The following is an 18497-nucleotide window of genomic DNA, read 5'->3' as shown; positions in this document are numbered from 1 at the left end:
AGGAGCTACTCCTTGTTACATTTTGAAATAGACCAACTGTATTGCAGTAAACCCTTTTACAGGGATTACACTCCAGGAGTGGCCACTAATCAAAAATTTAGCAAAGTGAAACTTTAGTAATCCAACACTCTTGGGACTTTGGTGCTGGACTGGCAGACTTTACAGACTATTGCTTATTAGTCTTAATCCCAATGCACTTTTAACACATTTTTTTAGATGGTATGCAGTAGTTTTATAAATTTTCCAGTGAGTTTAAAGGGAGTGCAGGAAACTGGACTCTGAGTTTAAAAGGAGTGAAGGGAATGGGGCCCTGGTGAGTTTAAAAAGAGAGTGGGAACAGGTTCCCTGACACTTTAAATGGAGCACAGGGAACTGAACCAAGTGAGTGAGTTGGAAAAGCAGAATTATCAGTGTTTTACGGTGCAGTTTTTTGTATTGTGCAGCATAGTTGACACTGTTTTGTGCTTATTTTGATGTTGAAGTCGATCAGCTGGCTTGCTACAATTTTGTATTGGACTGAAAAAGTAACGACAAAATGGGGGAATTCCCAATGATGAGTGCCTGACACGGATTGCATCTGGATGCTAACCCAAAGATTGCAATAAAAATAAAACAAGGTTGAGAAGTTAAAGGCAAAGACTGTTCCACTAAAGCCAAACACACTCAACCTGAAAATGATTACGGATTCACTTTGCTTGTAAGGGAGCTATGATTGTTGTAATCCATCAATGTTCTTTTTTAGGAGGGGACATTAGTTTGAATGATTCCCAGTAAATTATCAGACAGCCCAATTGCAGTAGTGTGAGATCTGTCTGGTCTTTTACTTTAACCATATTAGGGGCTACTAAGACTGTGTACTGCAGGTGGTGGTAGATGCAGGGCACTGAGTAATGCTGCATGCTGTTCACATTGGTTCATTTGTCATGCTGCAGCTATACAGTGGCCTCACAAGGAACATTGATCACAAGTTCACAAAACCATAAACATTAAATACATAAAGGTTAAGGGTATATTGTAATTAGATAAAACTTGTCTAAAACAATATTAGATAAAGATAGTGCAGAGGGATTGCTGTGACTGCAGCATATTTATAGTGTCTCCAACAATAGAAACTTTAACTGAGTTTTTGAGTCCAAAGCTGTGACAAATCATCTGAGGTAAGTTCTCTGGAACATTTTTATCCAGGAGGCAGTTAAACCCCACAGATTACATAACTGTTTCCATTTAGTTAGTGATCAAGAGCAAAAGCATGCGACTGTAATTCAGGTGGGCAGTGACTCTGACAGGTAGTTTGAGACTCGGGCTGGTGGGTGGTGCTCAGGTGGGGTGGGAGGAGGGAGGGAGGTTACAGATGAAATAGTGGAAGAGCCTTTGCACTTGTCCAACATTTACATGTTACACAATCGTGTTGATGAAAACATTTCTTGAAGAAGGAATTGCAAAATGATTACAGAATAATAATACAGCAATCATTTAATTGCTGAGAAGGAAAGGGGGTAGGAAAAAAAGTATGGCAGCAGATAAGATACAGAGGGAATAGATACTGTTTTCCACTGAGTGTTGCAAGGCTAGGTTGCACAGTAGTCAGCACTGAAACGTAGTTCACAGGATGCAACTGAGGTACCTTTCTGGAACAATATGTTAAGGAGCCAACTAGGAAACAGGATCTGACATTGTAAGACAGATTAATTTATAATTGTAGCGAAGGTGTGTGTGGAGGACAGCAATCATACAGAATTTCATATTGAGTTTGGGAATTAAATCTGAAGTGTGGGTCTTAAATTATTTCAGAAGTATGTCAGGGAGAGCTGGCTAAGGTAGATTGTGACATTATTAGAAATGAAATGGCAACAAAGCGGTGACAAATGTATGGAAATAATTTGTGATTTGCAATGAGAAATTAAAAACTCACTTGAAAAGTAGTACAGACAAAGCTAACCAGAGAGGTAAAGGATGATGGATTAAAGGAAGAAGCTTACCATGTTTATCAATAGAGGGACTAAAAATAGAGGTTGGCCTCAGGATAAGAAATGGTCCATTCAGGATGAGGCATATAGAAATGAGTACTCAGAAATCTTGAATCCACCCGCTAGAAGGTTGTGATTTGTTGTTGAGATTATTGTAACACTGAGAGTGAGAGATTTTGGGCACAGAGAAAATTGGGGAATATGGGGACAGGTTGGGAAAGTGGAGTTGATGTAGAAGAACATCCTTGGTATTAAACAGCAGAGCAGGCTCGATGGATAACATGGCCTATTTCTTACATTCTTCTGTTCTTAACGTTTATTTAAGATGGATTCAAGGAGTGACTCAAATATTGTGCTTATTAATGAAGTTCATTCTCTAATATTAATATTAAACTTTCATCACTGATATTTATAGTGATGATTATCAGCAGTCACCAAAGCAGTTTGTCTTTCATCCAGGACACTCCTTGTTGTCCCCATGTATACCAGTGTTCGATAGATCTGCTTGAAATATCTGAGTTATGGTCCTCAACCATGTTTACCCCAAAGCTTGAATGACAGCTTGCAGTATCAAAGGTATATTTTTAAATTATTCTTTCATGGGACATGGGCATTGCTGGAAAGACCAGCATTTTTTTTGCCAATCCCTTATTGTCCTTGAGATATGGTGGAGAGTTGTCTTCTTGAGTCCCTGCAGCTTATTTGGTGGATGTAGTCCCACATTCCTGTTGGTTACGGATTGCTAGGTTTTTGATGTTAAAGGATTGTTGAGATGGTGTGTGGTTTGGAGGGGAACTTGCAAATGGTACTGTTCTTGTGTGCTTGCTGCCCTTGACCTTCCAAGCAGTAGATATGGTAGGTTTGGGAACTATTGTGTATGAGGCTTGGCAGGATGCTACAGTGCTTTTTATTGATATTACACACTGGAGCAACAGTATCCTGCAAGTGGACGAAGTCAATATACAAGGTATTGAATGCATTCTTTGTTCCTGGGTGCTGTTGAGCTTGAGCCTTTTTTGGAACCACACTTAATCAGACAAGCAAAGTATTCCACTCTTGTACTTATTGGGAAGGCTCTGGTTATAATCCAAACCAAAAGGGAAAAGAAGAACTGTTAGAGGAGGAGGAATGTGATATCTTGACTCAAGTTCATGAAGTTAGACAGTAACCCCAGTGTGCCAGTTTTGTATGCCAGTGGCAGATGCCAGCACCAGTGCAATGAGCCTAAGACGTATTGTAAGTGAGTGTGCCTCTGTCACAGTCAGATTCCAGACTGTAAGCTTCTCGTAATCTTGAGCCATAGCACACATTGATGGTCATCATCAGCTAAAAAATACAGTAAGATTTCTCCAGAATACTACTTGACTTTCTGTGCAAGGTTGTGGATTAGTCAAATTCTGGATCATGCTCCTGACCATGAAGAGTAGAGTCAACAGTAAGAGGTTCTTGGGAGGTACTGGCATTTTATCCCACCCCAGCATGGCACAGTGTCTCCAAGGTTCATCTCAGCGATGTTGGCATCAGCATAAAGGACTTAACTCAGGAACTTTTGCAGCTTGTGCACCTCATCGTCTACTCTATATCAGAGACAAACCTCACATTTACCAATAAATTTCAATCCCATGATTTATTTTAAAGAATTTTTCTCCCAAGATGACAACAGTAATCATTGAATTGCATCAGCTGCTTCATTGTGTTCCCCTGATCTCAAGAAATGTGTTTGCTTTCACAGGGTAATAATTATTCTTGAATCAAGATACCATGTTCCTTGTCCTCTGAGAAACTTTCTTTTTCCTTTTGTATTGTTTCAGCAGCCCAGGTCTGGTTATTTTTTCACATCTTGGAATCAGTGCAAAATGAAAATATAATTTAATTCACAGTTAATCACTGTATAGTGCACATGTAATCATAATTGTAATCTCTCAATCTTTAAGCAATGTCTTATGAATAAAATGTTATTGTTATCAGTAATATTCATGTTTGCTGAGCTACCCATCTGTACATAAAAATGGCCATCTCGTTTTTGTAGGAAAATTTAGTTCCCTTTGTTATTTGTAGGTGGATCATATTTCTTCAAAATGCATTGAAAGTCCTCTGCTGCTTAGTTTATTTGCCAATCCCATTAGAAACAATTATTTAACGGAAGAACCTGTTATACTTGTTTGTCCCACTGGGGATAGCCTTGCATCTTGAAACAATTACATCCTGTACCTTCACATTACGTTGTATGTTGAATCTACATCCCCTTTTTGTTCCCAGCTCTTTCCTGGGTTCTGTTTCTTAATGTTATTCACGTATATCAGTACTCTGACATTTCATTGCCCTACAGATTTATCTTCTGTGCCCATTGCTTCATTTTGTTATTCTGTGTACTGAATATGTTGATCTGATTTTTTTAAAATCATGGAATGATTGGTGTTTGTCCCTTTCACAGTGCTCTATGCTTTTTAACTCCGCTTTGTAGTGAAGAAGTGACTAGCTTTGGTTGTGGCTTTCTAAAGCCATGACCTACTGTCTCTACCATCCATCTCGTGGAATTTGGAATTATAGCAGAATACAAGATACCCTGCTGCCCCTTCCCAAGTTGCAATTATTCTGTAGTTAGGAAGTGAAAGAGTCAAGAGTGTCCCCTTTTCCATTTGTGATCTTTCACATCCTTGGGTACCAGTTTGGATCCAAGTCCCTGACCAACTGAGATCAGAACAAAGGAATTGCATTATTTTCCCCCTCCACCAATCCAAGGGCTAGAAATGGAAATTAATTATTGTAAATGTTCTGTCTCCATAAACGAGAGAGAATATTTACAATCCTTTTTCTGCCAGAGTCCTGTTATTTCCTTACCTTCCAACCTTCCTTCAGCTAAGTACTGCATTTGGTCTTGATTCCTCATACGCAATACCATAGTGCTAGTCTTATAGTATTCCTGTATTATCCTGTTTCTTAGAAAAAGCAAATGGATAGTATTGTGGCTTATCAGAATGTCTCTTGGACATAGGATCTATGTGATTCATCCCTGTTTGCAATTAGATTATAGACTTGAATTAGTTTAACTTAAATCAATTCATTTGAGACAAATGTTTCATTATTAAGCAAAAATTATAGTAAAATGAGGAACTTTACTGGGACATTAGGCTAGCTAGTTTTGGAAGGAGTAGAATTCAGAGGACCAGAAGGGACCAGTTTTTGAAGTTGGAGTTGATCACTGCTGTCATGTTTTGTTGGGAGCTTTACACTGCATGTATCCTGTGCTATAATTGAGTCTTTGATGCTGAAACTACTTAAATGGAAGTACTTCAGTTCCCAACATGTGATCTAATTCAATAAACTAAAAATAAGAAATATACTCAGCAGTCTAATTGATTAATTTGAAATTCTTTTTTTGCCAGCACCAGAATGTGTACAGCATGCTTTATTACCTTATGTTTACTTCATCTTTCCTACAGAGGGCATAGCACTAGATGGTGATGATCCAGAGCATATCAAGTGGGTTTTTCTGAAATCACTTGAAAGAGCTGCTCAGTTCAACATTACTGGTATAACATACAGACTTACACAAGGTGAGTCCCATAAAATGTGGATATAAAGTTTTGCACATTTGCTTTAGAATAAATTAAATGCAAATTAACGAGACCTTTTCTTTTGTTACAGGCGTTGTCAAGAGAATTATCCCTGCAGTAGCATCTACAAATGCTGTAATTGCAGGTACCATTAGTGGTTAAGTAATGTTTCAAGCTAAGATTTTCTGAATGCCAAAAAAACTTGCTTGTACGAAATTTGTAAATGTTAGGTTTCAAACTAGAGATAAGTGGTTACAGAAACCAGTGAAGCAGGAAAAGTATGGAATCTCACCAGTTACAGGTTTTAGCTGTAATGCTTTTAAAGGACACACAATTATTTTTGGAGCATCAGGAATATGAAGATTCTGTATTAATAAAATTCAGAACTTTTTAAATGATTTCATAGATTTACAGCGAATTGATTAACAGTTGTTTTATTCTTAGTCCCGACCATTGCTTGAGAATGAACTGGTGGTAATCCAGCGACTTTTTTATGCAATGAAGAAGGTTTTTTACAATCATTGCATTGCCCACAAGCAAATGCAAACCTCCTGATCCAAGGCAATTAAGTATGGATAGTATTTACTCATTTTCTATTTCTACTCTAGATTAATCGTTTTGTGATCTAGTGTGCATAATTTATTCTGATATGGGACTGATTATTTTCCTATTCAACATCAATTTGGTCACCAACTTGCAAAATGTACCTGGCAGAGAAATAATTGACTGAGCTTGGTTATTTTATCAAACTGGGTAAGCTTCAAACTGAGGATTTAGAAGGATAGTGTTGAAATCAACTGCATGGTTACTTAGCTGTACTCCATATTTCCAAACTCCTGTTTGCAAGATTTCGAACAAAGTATTTCCCTTCGAAGTTAAAAACAAAAAACAGAAGACTGCAGATGCTGAAAATGTGAAATGGAGACAAAATGCTGGAAGTATTCAGTAATCTGTGGAAAGGGAGAGAAATAAATAAACACTCACAAAGCATTGTTTAAGTTGTGTATTCCCGATAGTCAGTATTCCAATAAATATTCAGAAATTTTGATTTTAAAATCCTACATTTATCACAAGATTATAGTTTAGACTGGTGGTGCAGAGTGGTTAATTTCTGTTTAGCTGTTAAATGCAAGTTACTGTACAAAGAAACGTTGATTTTCATCTATTCTACTTGTGAAGATGAAATGTTTGCATTTTATTGTAAGTCATTCAGTTCAAAATGCAATACACATTTCGCGTTCCAAATTGTGTGCTTTATTAGCTGTGGAATTTGTCAGCATAGTAGCCCTGAGTTCAACATTCCATAGTGCGTTGGTCACGTATCTCTGTAAAAGATCTGCTTGTATTTCTTGCATTCTTTGAACCATGCTTCATTCCCCTTCTGGTACAAAGTTTGTATTCATCCTTTAATTGCATTTTCTCTGTGAAAGCTTTTGGAATATCTGAATTGTTGCAATACAAGGAGAAAACAACAGATGGCAATAGCTAACTTTCTGATACTTTGTATGTTAGAACCTTGAAATTACACACTGGTTCAATCAATCAAATGGCTCATATGTATGATGAGTGATACTATTAACACTAATTCTTTTAGTACCTCTACCATATATAGTTTAGCATGTCAATACATACGCCTCATTGAAATATATTTGGTATCCTAAATTTTTTAAAAGGCTTAATTTCTTCATAATTGTAAAATTGCTAAGCAAAAAATAAGTTAGGGAGATGAATAACTTAACTATTTCACAATTTTTTATCACTTGTTTTATTCAGTAAACATTAGCAGGAACCGATGGGGGAGCTGCATTAATGTTATATTTTGCTAATATTGTTTATGATCATTTAATGATAGACGTTATTGACCTTTGTGGTTATACACAAATATTGATTTTGATTTTTTTTCTTTCATAGCTGTATGTGCAACTGAAGTCTTCAAAATTGCATCAAGGTGAATTTTAATTTTAAAACAATTGATAGTTTTATAATCTCATCTGATTAATAATAAAGGTTTAAATTATACCGGAATTATATTTTCAGTGCATATATTCCTCTGAATAACTACTTGGTCTTCAATGATGTTGATGGGCTTTACATGTACACATTTGAAGCAGAGCGTAAGGTGAGTCCCTGATACTTCAAAAATAATAAAGCAGATGTTTAACAATTGATGGATGTGATAGTGAAACTCCGTGTTTTCATCAGTTTGTAATGTCACCACTGCATATTTTTTAATGTGTGAATAACGAGCAGCAAAATAAGTACGACTGATATGGGAATATTATTCTGCAGGGAATATCTGTGCCTCAAATCTGTCAGAACTGCTAGTGTCCTAGTTTCATGATTCAAAAAATGGTGATGGAGATATATGGTTTCTACTCAACAGTATAGCCCATGTAAAGTGAAAACCTGGTGACATGGAAACTTAGCATATGGTCCTTCAAGGAAATCTGAATGTAATGCTGAAGGCCAAACCTTTTGCATCTTACCCACTGCATTGTTTGAAACATGGAAGTGACTAAGATGTACCTTTTTTAATCATGGCAATGTCATAACATCAAACAGTTTCGAATGCTAATATATCAAACCAAAAACCTATTTTGTCAAGAGTTCAGATCAAGTAAAGCAATAGAAATGTATATAAATGTTAAGATTTTTGGAAGTTCTGTTGCAGAGTTCCATCAACTGCCAGTCCCGTTTTCAACATTACTAAATGCAGTAGCTTCATTACATCAAATCTATAATATGTTCTTCTGTGGTGATGATTATTTGCCACAGAAAAATATTTTTTGTTCAAATCTTTCAGTTTGGGTAATTGGAATTTAATGATTTAATAAAATCACATTGCATGTGTCAATTTCATTGGAATTTTTGTTTCGATCTCTCAACTATCTGAAGACCCAAAATTGTTAACAGGAAAACTCTGAAGCTTCTGTTGATTTTTCTTCCCCCCCTCTGGCTTTAATTTAAAGGAAAACTGTCCTGCCTGCAGCCAGGTTCCTCAGGATTTACAGTTTCCGCCATCCGCAAAACTTCAAGAACTCCTAGATTACTTAACTCAAAATGCTTCATTGTAAGTTCCCTTGTTCTCTTTAAATATTTACTTGTTTTTGCTGTAGGTCTGTTGGAACTTTTCACCTGCTGCCTGACAATTCAGTGGAAGGGAAGGCATTAACATGCTTGTGTGCATTTGGGTTAAAGATGTCTGATTGTGAAAGGCACAAGACTGAAGTAAGAAACACTGGGCAGTCTTAGCTCATGGGGGTGGTGGGGTGGAGAGCGAGGGTTGGGCTGAAGAAAAGCAGAAAATATATATTTGTCATAATATCTGATGGGATTTACTATTGAGAAGTTCTTTTCTAATGTGTACTGTTAGGTAGCTCTAATGTGAATTTCACAGCAGCTATCCAGAACGTAATAGTTGAATTGGTATGGCACAACACATGGCAGTTTTTCTCCTCAAATTTCTCCATAAAGGATCGTTCTTTAATAATTTGATGGTTGATGCTGTTCTTCTTTGAAATTATCTTACACAGGAGTAAAAAGTAAGATACTTAAAATGCTTCCAGGGCCAAGCGGATTAAGCCCCTTAACCACTATTGCCCTTGACGAAGATGGTATAAAGGCTTGTTGATGAATAAACAGTAATTTTTGTCTTATGTCTTAAACAGGCAAATGAAGTCTCCAGCTATCACTGCAACTTTGGATGGAAAAAATAAAACACTTTATTTACAGGTTAGGTATTTAAACTCTTGTTGTTTAGGCATGAATTAATAAATAAAAGAACATGTTTGACATAGTAACGTATTAGAAGCTAATGCCATGTCGGGTTTTACAGACAGTAGCATCAATTGAAGAAAGAACAAGACCAAATCTGTCAAAAACCCTAAAAGGTAGGTGCAAGATGCAAGAATTTTTTTGATTTTTTTAAATTTTTATTTTATTTTTTATTTACAGCGTGGTAACAGGCCCTTCTAGCCCAATGAGTGCATGCCGCCCATTTTTTTAAAACCCAAATTAACCTACCCGTACGTCTCTGGAATGTGGGAGGAAACCGGAGCACCCAGAGGAAACCCACGCAGACACGGGAGAACATACAAACTCCTTACAGACAGCGACGGGAATTGAACCCCGATCGCTGGCGCTGTAATAGCATCGCGCTAACTGCTACGCTACCGTGCCACCCAAGAATTCTTCCAAGAACATCTAATAGTCCTGTTATTCACAGTATATTGGTTCTTTTTAAGTTGTTTTCTGTAAGGCTGATCTGGTTGTAACTGGTCTTCTGGTTTTCAGAAAGCAAACATTCAGAATCAGTTTGTTCAAGCCTGTTATGTGTTTTGGCTAGTTGATCAAGTCAGTAATGTAAACCCACTTAACAGTAATGGAGAGGATCTTGAGAGCTGGAGGCTAGGAGCTAAAATATATTAACTGAATCTGTTTGCTCTGTCTTTCTCATTTGACCAAATAATTTTGCCTTCCACATTTTGTCTGGTTTTTTTGGAAGAAAGTGTTTTAATTTATAAACAAGGGGGAGGTGAAGGGTTGAGGTTTGGCTGAGTGGGTACCAGTATACCTGTTTTGGGTCATGTTGGAGGGGAGCAGGACATCATGCAGATAAAAATGGGATTGGACAAGGATAGATCTTTTGCAGGTGAGAACTGTTTTGGTACAGCATCAGGGGCAGAACCTAGACTGGAGTGATTTAAATTCGATGCCAGTAGAAAAGATGGGAATGGATTTGGAAGGCACACTTAAGGACTTTTGGCAGGAAGAAGAGATTAGAAATGAGATGGTGGATTGCAAGGACAGACTGCTCGTGTTTTTTTTTGAAAGGGTTGAGGATAGTAGGTTTAAGTAAAACAATTCTGTGCCTGAGAGAAGCATTCAGAATGTTATTTATTTTTCTCATTTGCTGGCATTTTCAATGCTGGGTCTCAGCACTCATCAGTCCCGCTCACTCATTTATTTCCCTGCAACCAATTCCCTCTTTCATGTCCATCATCCACTCTGATTCTCCTCCCAGCCGCCTACAGTATCCAATTAAACCTACCAGCACATCTCTCAGATGCGGGAGGAAACCAGGCACCTTGGGGGGAAGAAAACCCACACAGTCGCAAGGAGAATGTGCAAAGTCCACACATACTACACTGAAGGTTGGGATGAAACGCAGTTGCTGGGGCTGTACAACAACAGCACTAGTGAGTGCCAATTCCCATGGGAACCAGGAAAGGAAGTTCCATGGCCTACAGGTTAATGAAAAGGGTCAAGAGAATTGGCAGTGGGTTTCAGTACAATGATATAATTTGGAAATTCCAACGGATTTTCCCTTGCTGGTCCTAATAAAGACTGTGATTTACTTTTAGCTAATGGATGTGTTAATAGTTATTTAGAGTGATCTTTTACAGCCACAAACTGCTGGTTTAATATTGGTTCTTATGTTAATAGAGTTTGCAGACATAACACAATGGAAGTGATTTGTGGGTTAATGGAAGCAACATTGAATACTAATCACAATGGAACACTTGACATTTTTGAACAGACTTTTGCATGTGTTTGGTTATTGTTCTCTTGTGAAGAATCCAGTTTAACCAAGTTGAACTAATCTTATTTTCCAGAATTGGGGCTTACGAATGGACAGGAGCTGGCAGTGGCTGATATAACAACACCTCAAACAGTGCTCTTCAAACTCCATTTTACACCTTGACTTTTTTGCAAACTTTTTGAATAGTTCAATTGTATAAAAAGTTAGTTTAGGAAAATTATTTATCTGTTTTTCATCGGTGTACCTTGTCACTCTCTAATGGGCTTGGAATTGAGTTTGAAAATATTCACTAGTATCACATCAGACCCATTAATAAAAGTTTATTTTGTGTATTATGTTTAAGTGTGACAGGAGCTGAATTGCCAATTTAAAGTTATAGCAATGACATTGTGTATAGGAAACTGACACTTGCTGTTCTTTGCCACTTCACATAGAGTAACCCCAAAGTATTGAGTTTCAATGATTATTTTATATTAAGAAAGCAAGGGATGAATTTTGTTTCAAAATGTGTACAGCTTTTTGTCAACTTTTCAGAAGATTTTTTTTTCTTGCAGTTTAGGTTTTATATATATTTATTGATATAGGGTGTTAACTCGAAGTACCAAGTAAGCCACTTAAACTTACTTTGACCCAAGTTAATGCTCTTAAACCTAATATTTAATTGGCTTAGAAACTAAACTTGAAATTCAGAACAAAGTCATACATAGGCTAGTTAAGTTCTAATTTTGGCCACAATGTGCTTTTAAAATGTGTTGTTTAGTAATGATGGGTTGTAGCTGAAGTGAAGCCCCAAACCAGAAACTGTTCAAACAAACATTTTTAAAAGTTTTGAAAATGTAAATTATCTTTCATCCTGTTACTTATTAAAGTTTGTGAATACTATAATAAAGTAAATAATACTCTTAGGGTTGTAAACTAGAGTCTGCATTAAATGTGTAAATTCTGAAGAATACCTAACATATGCTAATTTGTAACATGCTTGAAAAATGAGTGCTTTAAAAAGATGTGGTGGGTTTACCCACTGAAGTTCCAGTGTATCCAATGTCCTTTGGGCATTTTCCCACCGGAAGCGCCAAATCTGGAATACTGATGAGTAGGAGATAACAACGTGATATTTTTGCTGAGTTTGTGGTCCTCTGATGGAGTGTTGATTCAAACTAATGAAATAGAATAAAATATTTGAAAAGGTGCTGGAGCACAGGCACGTGGAGCCAAGATGCATGTCCGAAGGAGGCAACTTAGCATTGCGAGTGACCATCTGGCACAGAAGAATAAGTAAAAGTTATAGCATAGAATGGAGCATAAAGATTTTATTAGATGACACCTGTTGAGGGCCTGAATGAGAGTGTTCTTTGTGTTATGGTGAGTGTTGGACAGCTCTTTTGTAGTAGAATTTTAAAAAGTTCCAACTTGGAAATGTTATTTATTGTAATTGTATATAAGCAGTACAGTGGTGAATATCAAGCTGTGTGACCCTGGAAGGCATCTTATTAAAAAAAGTTGTAGTTGATGTTCAAGGGTTTTTCTTGCAAAACGTGGTGTCAGTATTCTGTTGCTGTGATTGGCTGTTGCTTAAAGTATGGTGTCTCAGGCATGAACAAAATTCTGATTTGTTAACTAATTCTGTATTGCCTGCCTAAGTAAGTGCTGGCTGGCTCTTTGGCTGTGGGAAGTAACTGTAAATTGGTCCTGGTGTAGCTGAATGATAGAATTAAAGGGAATGTAGGGAGAATCGATTACAGGGAAAATTAGTGGGGAATACTGAGCCATCATGGAATCGATGGGCTGAATTGTCTCCCATGTCACAAGGAAATAGAGAAATTAATAGTCCTGTATTCAATTGATGTGCATGCACACACCATGTCATCAAGGGAGACTGGCTAGCAATCAAAACTTGGAGATGTTCCCAATTTTACTTTCCCATCTCCATGGCCCAATGACATTGAGTCACTGCAGTGACTTCCTTCTCACTCTGACTGGGGTTGCATAAGATTTTTCTTTGGACACTATTATTTTTCATCCAATGATGACCTCTTGACAACATCTGGAAAAATTGAATTTGCCTGGATGAAGCCTGTCTGCCTGATTTCAATCTTGTGTTTCAGTGTAGCAGTGTTTTTAATACAACTACTGAATTGCTTTTAAGTCGGCAGCAATGCTGCATATCAGGCATCACATAAAAGCAGCAGATTTCCAGGAGGCCATTAGTGAACCTAATGTGCTTTTGCAACAATTTGGTATTATTCAGACTGGTTATTGGCAGGGAAGACATTTCTACCTATTGTATCTACCAGTTTTTTTTAAAGTTATCTTTATTAGTCACATGCACATTGAAACACGGTGAAATACATCTTTGCGTAGTGTATTCTGCGGGCAGCCAGCAAGTGTCGCCAAGCTTCTGGTGCCAACATAGCATGCCCACAGTTTCCTAAGCCATATGTCTTTGGAATGTGGGAGGAAGCTGGAGCACCCAGAGGAAACCCACGCAGTTACAGGGAGAACATACCAACTCCTTGCAGACAGCAGCTGGAATTGAACCCAGGTCACTGACACTACTAGTCCATCTCCCCAAGGCTTCTTTCAGATGCTAACCCTCAACTGCCATTCCCACACTAACATGTCTGTCCACTTGGTTGTCAGGTGTGAGGCATTCTCAGGGCTGCTATACCTGGTGCAGGTGTGGCCTGTTCCTCACTCCTCTGGCTTGGAAATCACCCGTGCCGTCTTCTGGTTCAATGTTGCTGCACAATCTGTCCTTCGTGGAAAAGTTCTTCCAAACCAACACCTTTGACCACAAGTCCATCAAGCAGTGGTCAGCACGGAACATCCTGCAGACACTGCAGGAGAAGGACGTGATGGATACTGTGGGGTGGTTGTGATGGATACTGTGGGGTGGTTCCCTGAGCAGACTGTCCAGACCATCTGACAGAATGCCTCATCGCCAGAACTTGCCAACAAGCACCAAGACCTCGCTTGGCTGGCAGTGAGAGGGGCCCTCCCAGTCAGATCCTTCCTGCATGGTTGGAACATCAGTCCCAGCGTGTGCTGCCCCCAGGAGGACTGCGCTGGGGACGAGACAGTCACCCACCTCTTTGCGGGCTGTGGGTTTGCAAGGAGGGTGTGGCAAAAGATGCAAGGGTCCTTGTCTCCAGCAGCTGCATAACAGAGGATTTTCTGATCTATGGGCTGTTCCTGGGGACACACGCAGAGATGGACATCAACTGCTGCTGGAAGGTCATCAACTCAGTGAAAGACTCCCTTTGGTCTGCCCGAAACTTGGTCTCCTAGCACTGCGAGATGTACGTGCTGAGGGACGCACTGAAGCTGGGTGCAGCCAACACAAGGGCTCGGTGGGGAAGGACTTCTGCCACTGGAGAGGGAGGGGTAGGGTCAGGTGAGAAAGCCCCTTAAATATTGTAAATACGGGATTGGGTAGCCCCTAGGGAGCCATATGAGTGGCATCAGTGCTGTGTTTTTATATATAAAAAGGTAACGCTAATGATGGATCTGTACACAAATGTAAAGGTTTACACTGTTTTATTATTGTATATAGTTTGGTTTTTATGATTAATAAAGTTTATTTTGGAATAAAAAAAATACGTCTGTCCACGGCCGCCTCTACTGCCACATTGAGGCCATGTGCAGGTTGGAGGAGCAACTCCTGTCTTGGTAGTTGTCAACCTGACCACATCAACATCAATTTCTCTAACTTCTGGTAACCATTCCCCTCTATTTCCCCCTCCCCCCAGCCACCCTTGTTTTCCCTCATTCCTGTGGCCCCTTTACCCCTTCTCTTTCCCCTCCCCCACCCTCACAACCTGCCCATCTCCTCCCTCTGGTTCCCCAACTCCTTTGCTTTGTTCTCTGGTCAACTGTCCTTTCCCATCAGGTTCATACTCCTTCAGATCTTTGCCTCTTCCACCAATCAGGTACCAGCTTCTCACATCATTCCCTTTCATCCCCCATCTACCTACCTTCCCCCTCTCACCGGGACCTGCATGTCGCCTGCCAGTTTGTCCCCTCCCCCTTTATTCTGGTTTTTGTCCTCTTCCTTTCCAGTCCTGATGACCCCCCCCCCCCCCCGGAAACCTCGACTGTTCATTTCCCTCCATGAATGCTGCCTGACCTGCTGAGTTCCTTCAGCTTATTGTGTACTTTGCTCCAGATTTCCAGCATCTGCAGTCTCTCTTGTGTCTCGAAAGAAATAATCCCTGTTGGTTTTAGTTACTTTGCCAATCGCTTTAATTCTATGTCTGATTTATTGACCCTTCTGCCAATATTAACACTTTGTCTATATGAAAGTTAAAGTCGAGTTTATTGTCAGATGCACAAGTATATAAATATGCACAGGTGCAATGAAAAACTTACTTGCAGCAGCTTCAGGGGCATCAGCACAATTTTTACAAGAACACAATTAGAACAAAAAAATCAATTAGAACATAAAATCCTTCACGATTTTACATACATCTCTCTGATTCCGCCTACCCTTTCACTTTCGATGACCTGTACGACCAGGTCTCTCGCTTTCAAATAGCGCTCTCTATTTTCACTCATTTTTCCTATCGAAAAGTAGCACTGCATTTTACAGCATTGCGTTTCAGCCGTCACCTATCTGCCCAGACAAGCAGCCTGTCTTTATCTCTGTGAAATCTGCTACTGTCCTCGAAGTTCACTAGACTTCCAAATTCTGACGTTTGCAATTTTGAAATTGTGCTCTGTATATCTTTATTTCAAAAAGAATCTATTCGTTAAAATACATGCAAGTTACTATTAGTACACGTTGCTTTTATGTAAAAGACATTTACTACTCAAATCCTCCGGTGATATAGGCTATAGTAAAGGTTAGTCAATTGAAAACGAATGTGGCCGTCACTAGATTCTTTTTTCGAGTTAAATACGGATGCTTAGTTAATTGTATTAACGTATAATGAAAGCTTATATTTAATTCTTTACTACAAGCTACTTTTCAGTTTCCTCGATACTCCTAAATAGCAGGTTGGTTTGGCCTTTAACCGGTTTTTCGTGCATCTGCCCTATATTTACAGATTAAAGACATTTAAGTCCTTAAGGTTCATATCTAAAGGCAAGGATAAAAATAACTTGAACCTATTCTTGTTTGTATCGGCATCAGTCTCCGCAGAGACCGTCAAAAATTGCCAATGCCGACTATATTTCAAGTCGTCATAGCGGGGTATTGGGAAAAGTTTTCAATAAGCAATAATCGCGCCTCGGGTAAACCTCATCGGCTACGATACTGCCACTGCGCAAAGCTACCTATTAAATTACCGAGAGACACCATCTATCTGGCTCACCCCATTCACAGTTGTAATGACTCTCGATCGCCTCTGTTAAAACCTTTTCTGTTATTATTAAGATTACAGATCGTTTCTAGAACCACGAATCATGTTAGTTCCCTTAGAAAATTGAGGAAAGGGGACAGCTGTCAGTAAAACTTCGGGCAGGAGATGAAGGATTATGGGACGGTGATATGTTAATCGTTGTGCGGTGTTGTGTCAACTTTGAACTGATGCTGTTGATGCGAAAGCTGCAAACTCTCCGCAGCTCCGCTGGCAGCGGAGACAGCGCCAACTGTCGTTCCCGTTGTATTCTCCCATTCAGGAGTGCAGTTCATTTTGCTTCTGTTGGCGGTCTCAACACCTGCTCGTCTTTCTATTTTCTATAGTTAAGCAAAACAATATCAAGTTCTAATTTAACACAGCGAAATGATGAGCGAATCAAAGAGGAAGCTATTCGACCCATTGTGCTTGTGTCATCGTCACTGAGTTGTCAAATTAGTCCCGATTCTCTGTCCTTCCCGATTACTGTAATTTCCTTCTCTGGACCCTTGATTCTGCTTCCACCAACTGCCCTTGTATTGCAGATAATAGTAACTGGCCATGTTTACAAAAAGGCTTCACTGAACTTTTATAGAAAAGTAGAAAACAGGAGCTGACTGGCCTACTGAGTTCCTCCAGCATCGTCCTGCTTCTCAAACAGGAGCACGAATTGGCTGTTCAATCATTCAATATGATAAAGGCTGATCATCCAGATTTAATAACCTGTTCCAGCTTTCTCTCCTAAGTCAGCTAGCCCTAAGAACAATATCTAACTCCTTCTTGAACATGTTTAATAATTTGGCTACAACGGCTTTCTGTAGTGGAGAATTCTGCAGGTTCACTACCCTCTAGCAAGAAATTGCTCTCATCTCAGCCTTATCCTTAGACTGTGACTCCCTGGTCCTGGACACTCCTGCCATGGAGAAAGTCTTGTTTTTACTACAAAATAAACTTTATTCATCATAAAATAACAAACTATATACAACAATAAAACAGTGCAAACCTTTACATTCGTGTACAGATCAATCATTAGTGTTACCTCTTTTTTTAAAACCCACAGCATCGATGCCACTCGTGTGGCTCCTGGGGTGATATCCCAGTCCACTAATATGTTCAGTCCTGTTAGAATTTTGTATGGTTCTATGAGATCCCCTATCATGTGCAGCGGTTAGCATGACGCCATTTCAGGACCAGTGACCGAGGTTCGATTACGGCCACTGTCTGTACGGAGTTTCTACATTCTCCCCGTGTCTGCGTGGGTTTCCTCCGGGTGCTCCGGTTTCCTCCCACATTCCAAAGACGTAGAGGTTAGGAGCTGTGGGCATGCTATGTTGGCGCCAGAAGAGTGGCGACACTTGCGGGCTGCTCCCAGCACATTCTCAAGTAACGCAAAAAGATGCATTTCACTGTGTGTTTTGATGTACATGTGACTAATAAGTAAGTATCTTATTCTTCTAAACTTTAGTGAGCATAAGTCTAATTGAACCAATCTAAAGCTAGGAGGAAGTGGAGACTGAGGCTAAACGTAGGAGGCTGCGGGGTGACCTTGAAGTGGTTTATAAAATGATGGAGACACACGAGACCGAAGATGCTGGAATCTGGAACAAAAAAGGAGCTGCTGGAGGAACTCAGCGGGTCAGGTAGCATCTGGACATCTGGAAATGGACAGTCACTGTTTCGGGTCGAGACCCTGGACTATAAAATGATGAGGGGCATAGATAGGATAGTTACTCTTTTTCCCATGGCAGGGGAGTCTAAGACTCTAGAGGACACAGGTTTTAGGTGAGGGGGGAAAATTTAAAGGAGATCTGAGAGATAAGTTTTTCATACAGAGGGTGGTAGTTATATAGAGAGCTGCCATGGGCAGATACAGTTACAATGTGTGAAAGGTGTACTTGGATGGGAAAGGAGTCGAGGGATGCGGGCAAATGGGATTAGATCGGACAGGCATCACATTAATCCCAGTTTATTCTCCCCTCATTCTCATCAACTCTCCCCTGATCCTACCACTCACCTGCATGTTAGGGACAATGTACCGGGACAATTAACCTACCAACCCGCACATTTTTGAGAAGTGGGAGGAAACCAGAGCACC

General features: G+C 39.5%; 1 protein-coding gene and 1 non-coding gene across 6 annotated transcripts in view; one reads left to right on the top strand and one right to left on the bottom strand.

Annotated features, from left to right (window-relative positions):
• The window catches only part of uba3 (ubiquitin-like modifier activating enzyme 3), a 36335-nt gene extending 23759 nt beyond the window's left edge, over window positions 1-12576 (top strand). For all 5 annotated transcript variants that reach the window (XM_052019020.1, XM_052019018.1, XM_052019019.1 and 2 more), the window contains 8 exons: window positions 5411-5524; window positions 5616-5669; window positions 7436-7472; window positions 7562-7643; window positions 8494-8594; window positions 9193-9256; window positions 9360-9414; window positions 11140-12576. In XM_052019020.1, the coding sequence (XP_051874980.1) occupies window positions 5411-5524; window positions 5616-5669; window positions 7436-7472; window positions 7562-7643; window positions 8494-8594; window positions 9193-9256; window positions 9360-9414; window positions 11140-11228 (596 nt within the window). In that variant the 3' untranslated portion in view covers window positions 11229-12576. The remainder of the gene's footprint in view (window positions 1-5410; window positions 5525-5615; window positions 5670-7435; window positions 7473-7561; window positions 7644-8493; window positions 8595-9192; window positions 9257-9359; window positions 9415-11139) is intronic.
• Window positions 12577-16197: 3621 nt separating this feature from the next.
• Window positions 16198-16338, bottom strand: LOC127572148 (U4 spliceosomal RNA). The gene has a single exon (XR_007956580.1). It is a non-coding gene; the product is annotated as a U4 spliceosomal RNA (small nuclear RNA).
• Between the last annotated feature and the right edge of the window lie 2159 nt (window positions 16339-18497).

This window comes from Pristis pectinata, chromosome 6 (assembly GCF_009764475.1).
Source record: "Pristis pectinata isolate sPriPec2 chromosome 6, sPriPec2.1.pri, whole genome shotgun sequence".
In the NCBI taxonomy this organism is placed as follows: Eukaryota; Metazoa; Chordata; class Chondrichthyes; order Rhinopristiformes; family Pristidae; genus Pristis; species Pristis pectinata.
The sequence above is the reverse complement of the archived record's forward strand: the minus strand, read 5'-3'. Positions and strand labels throughout refer to the sequence as shown.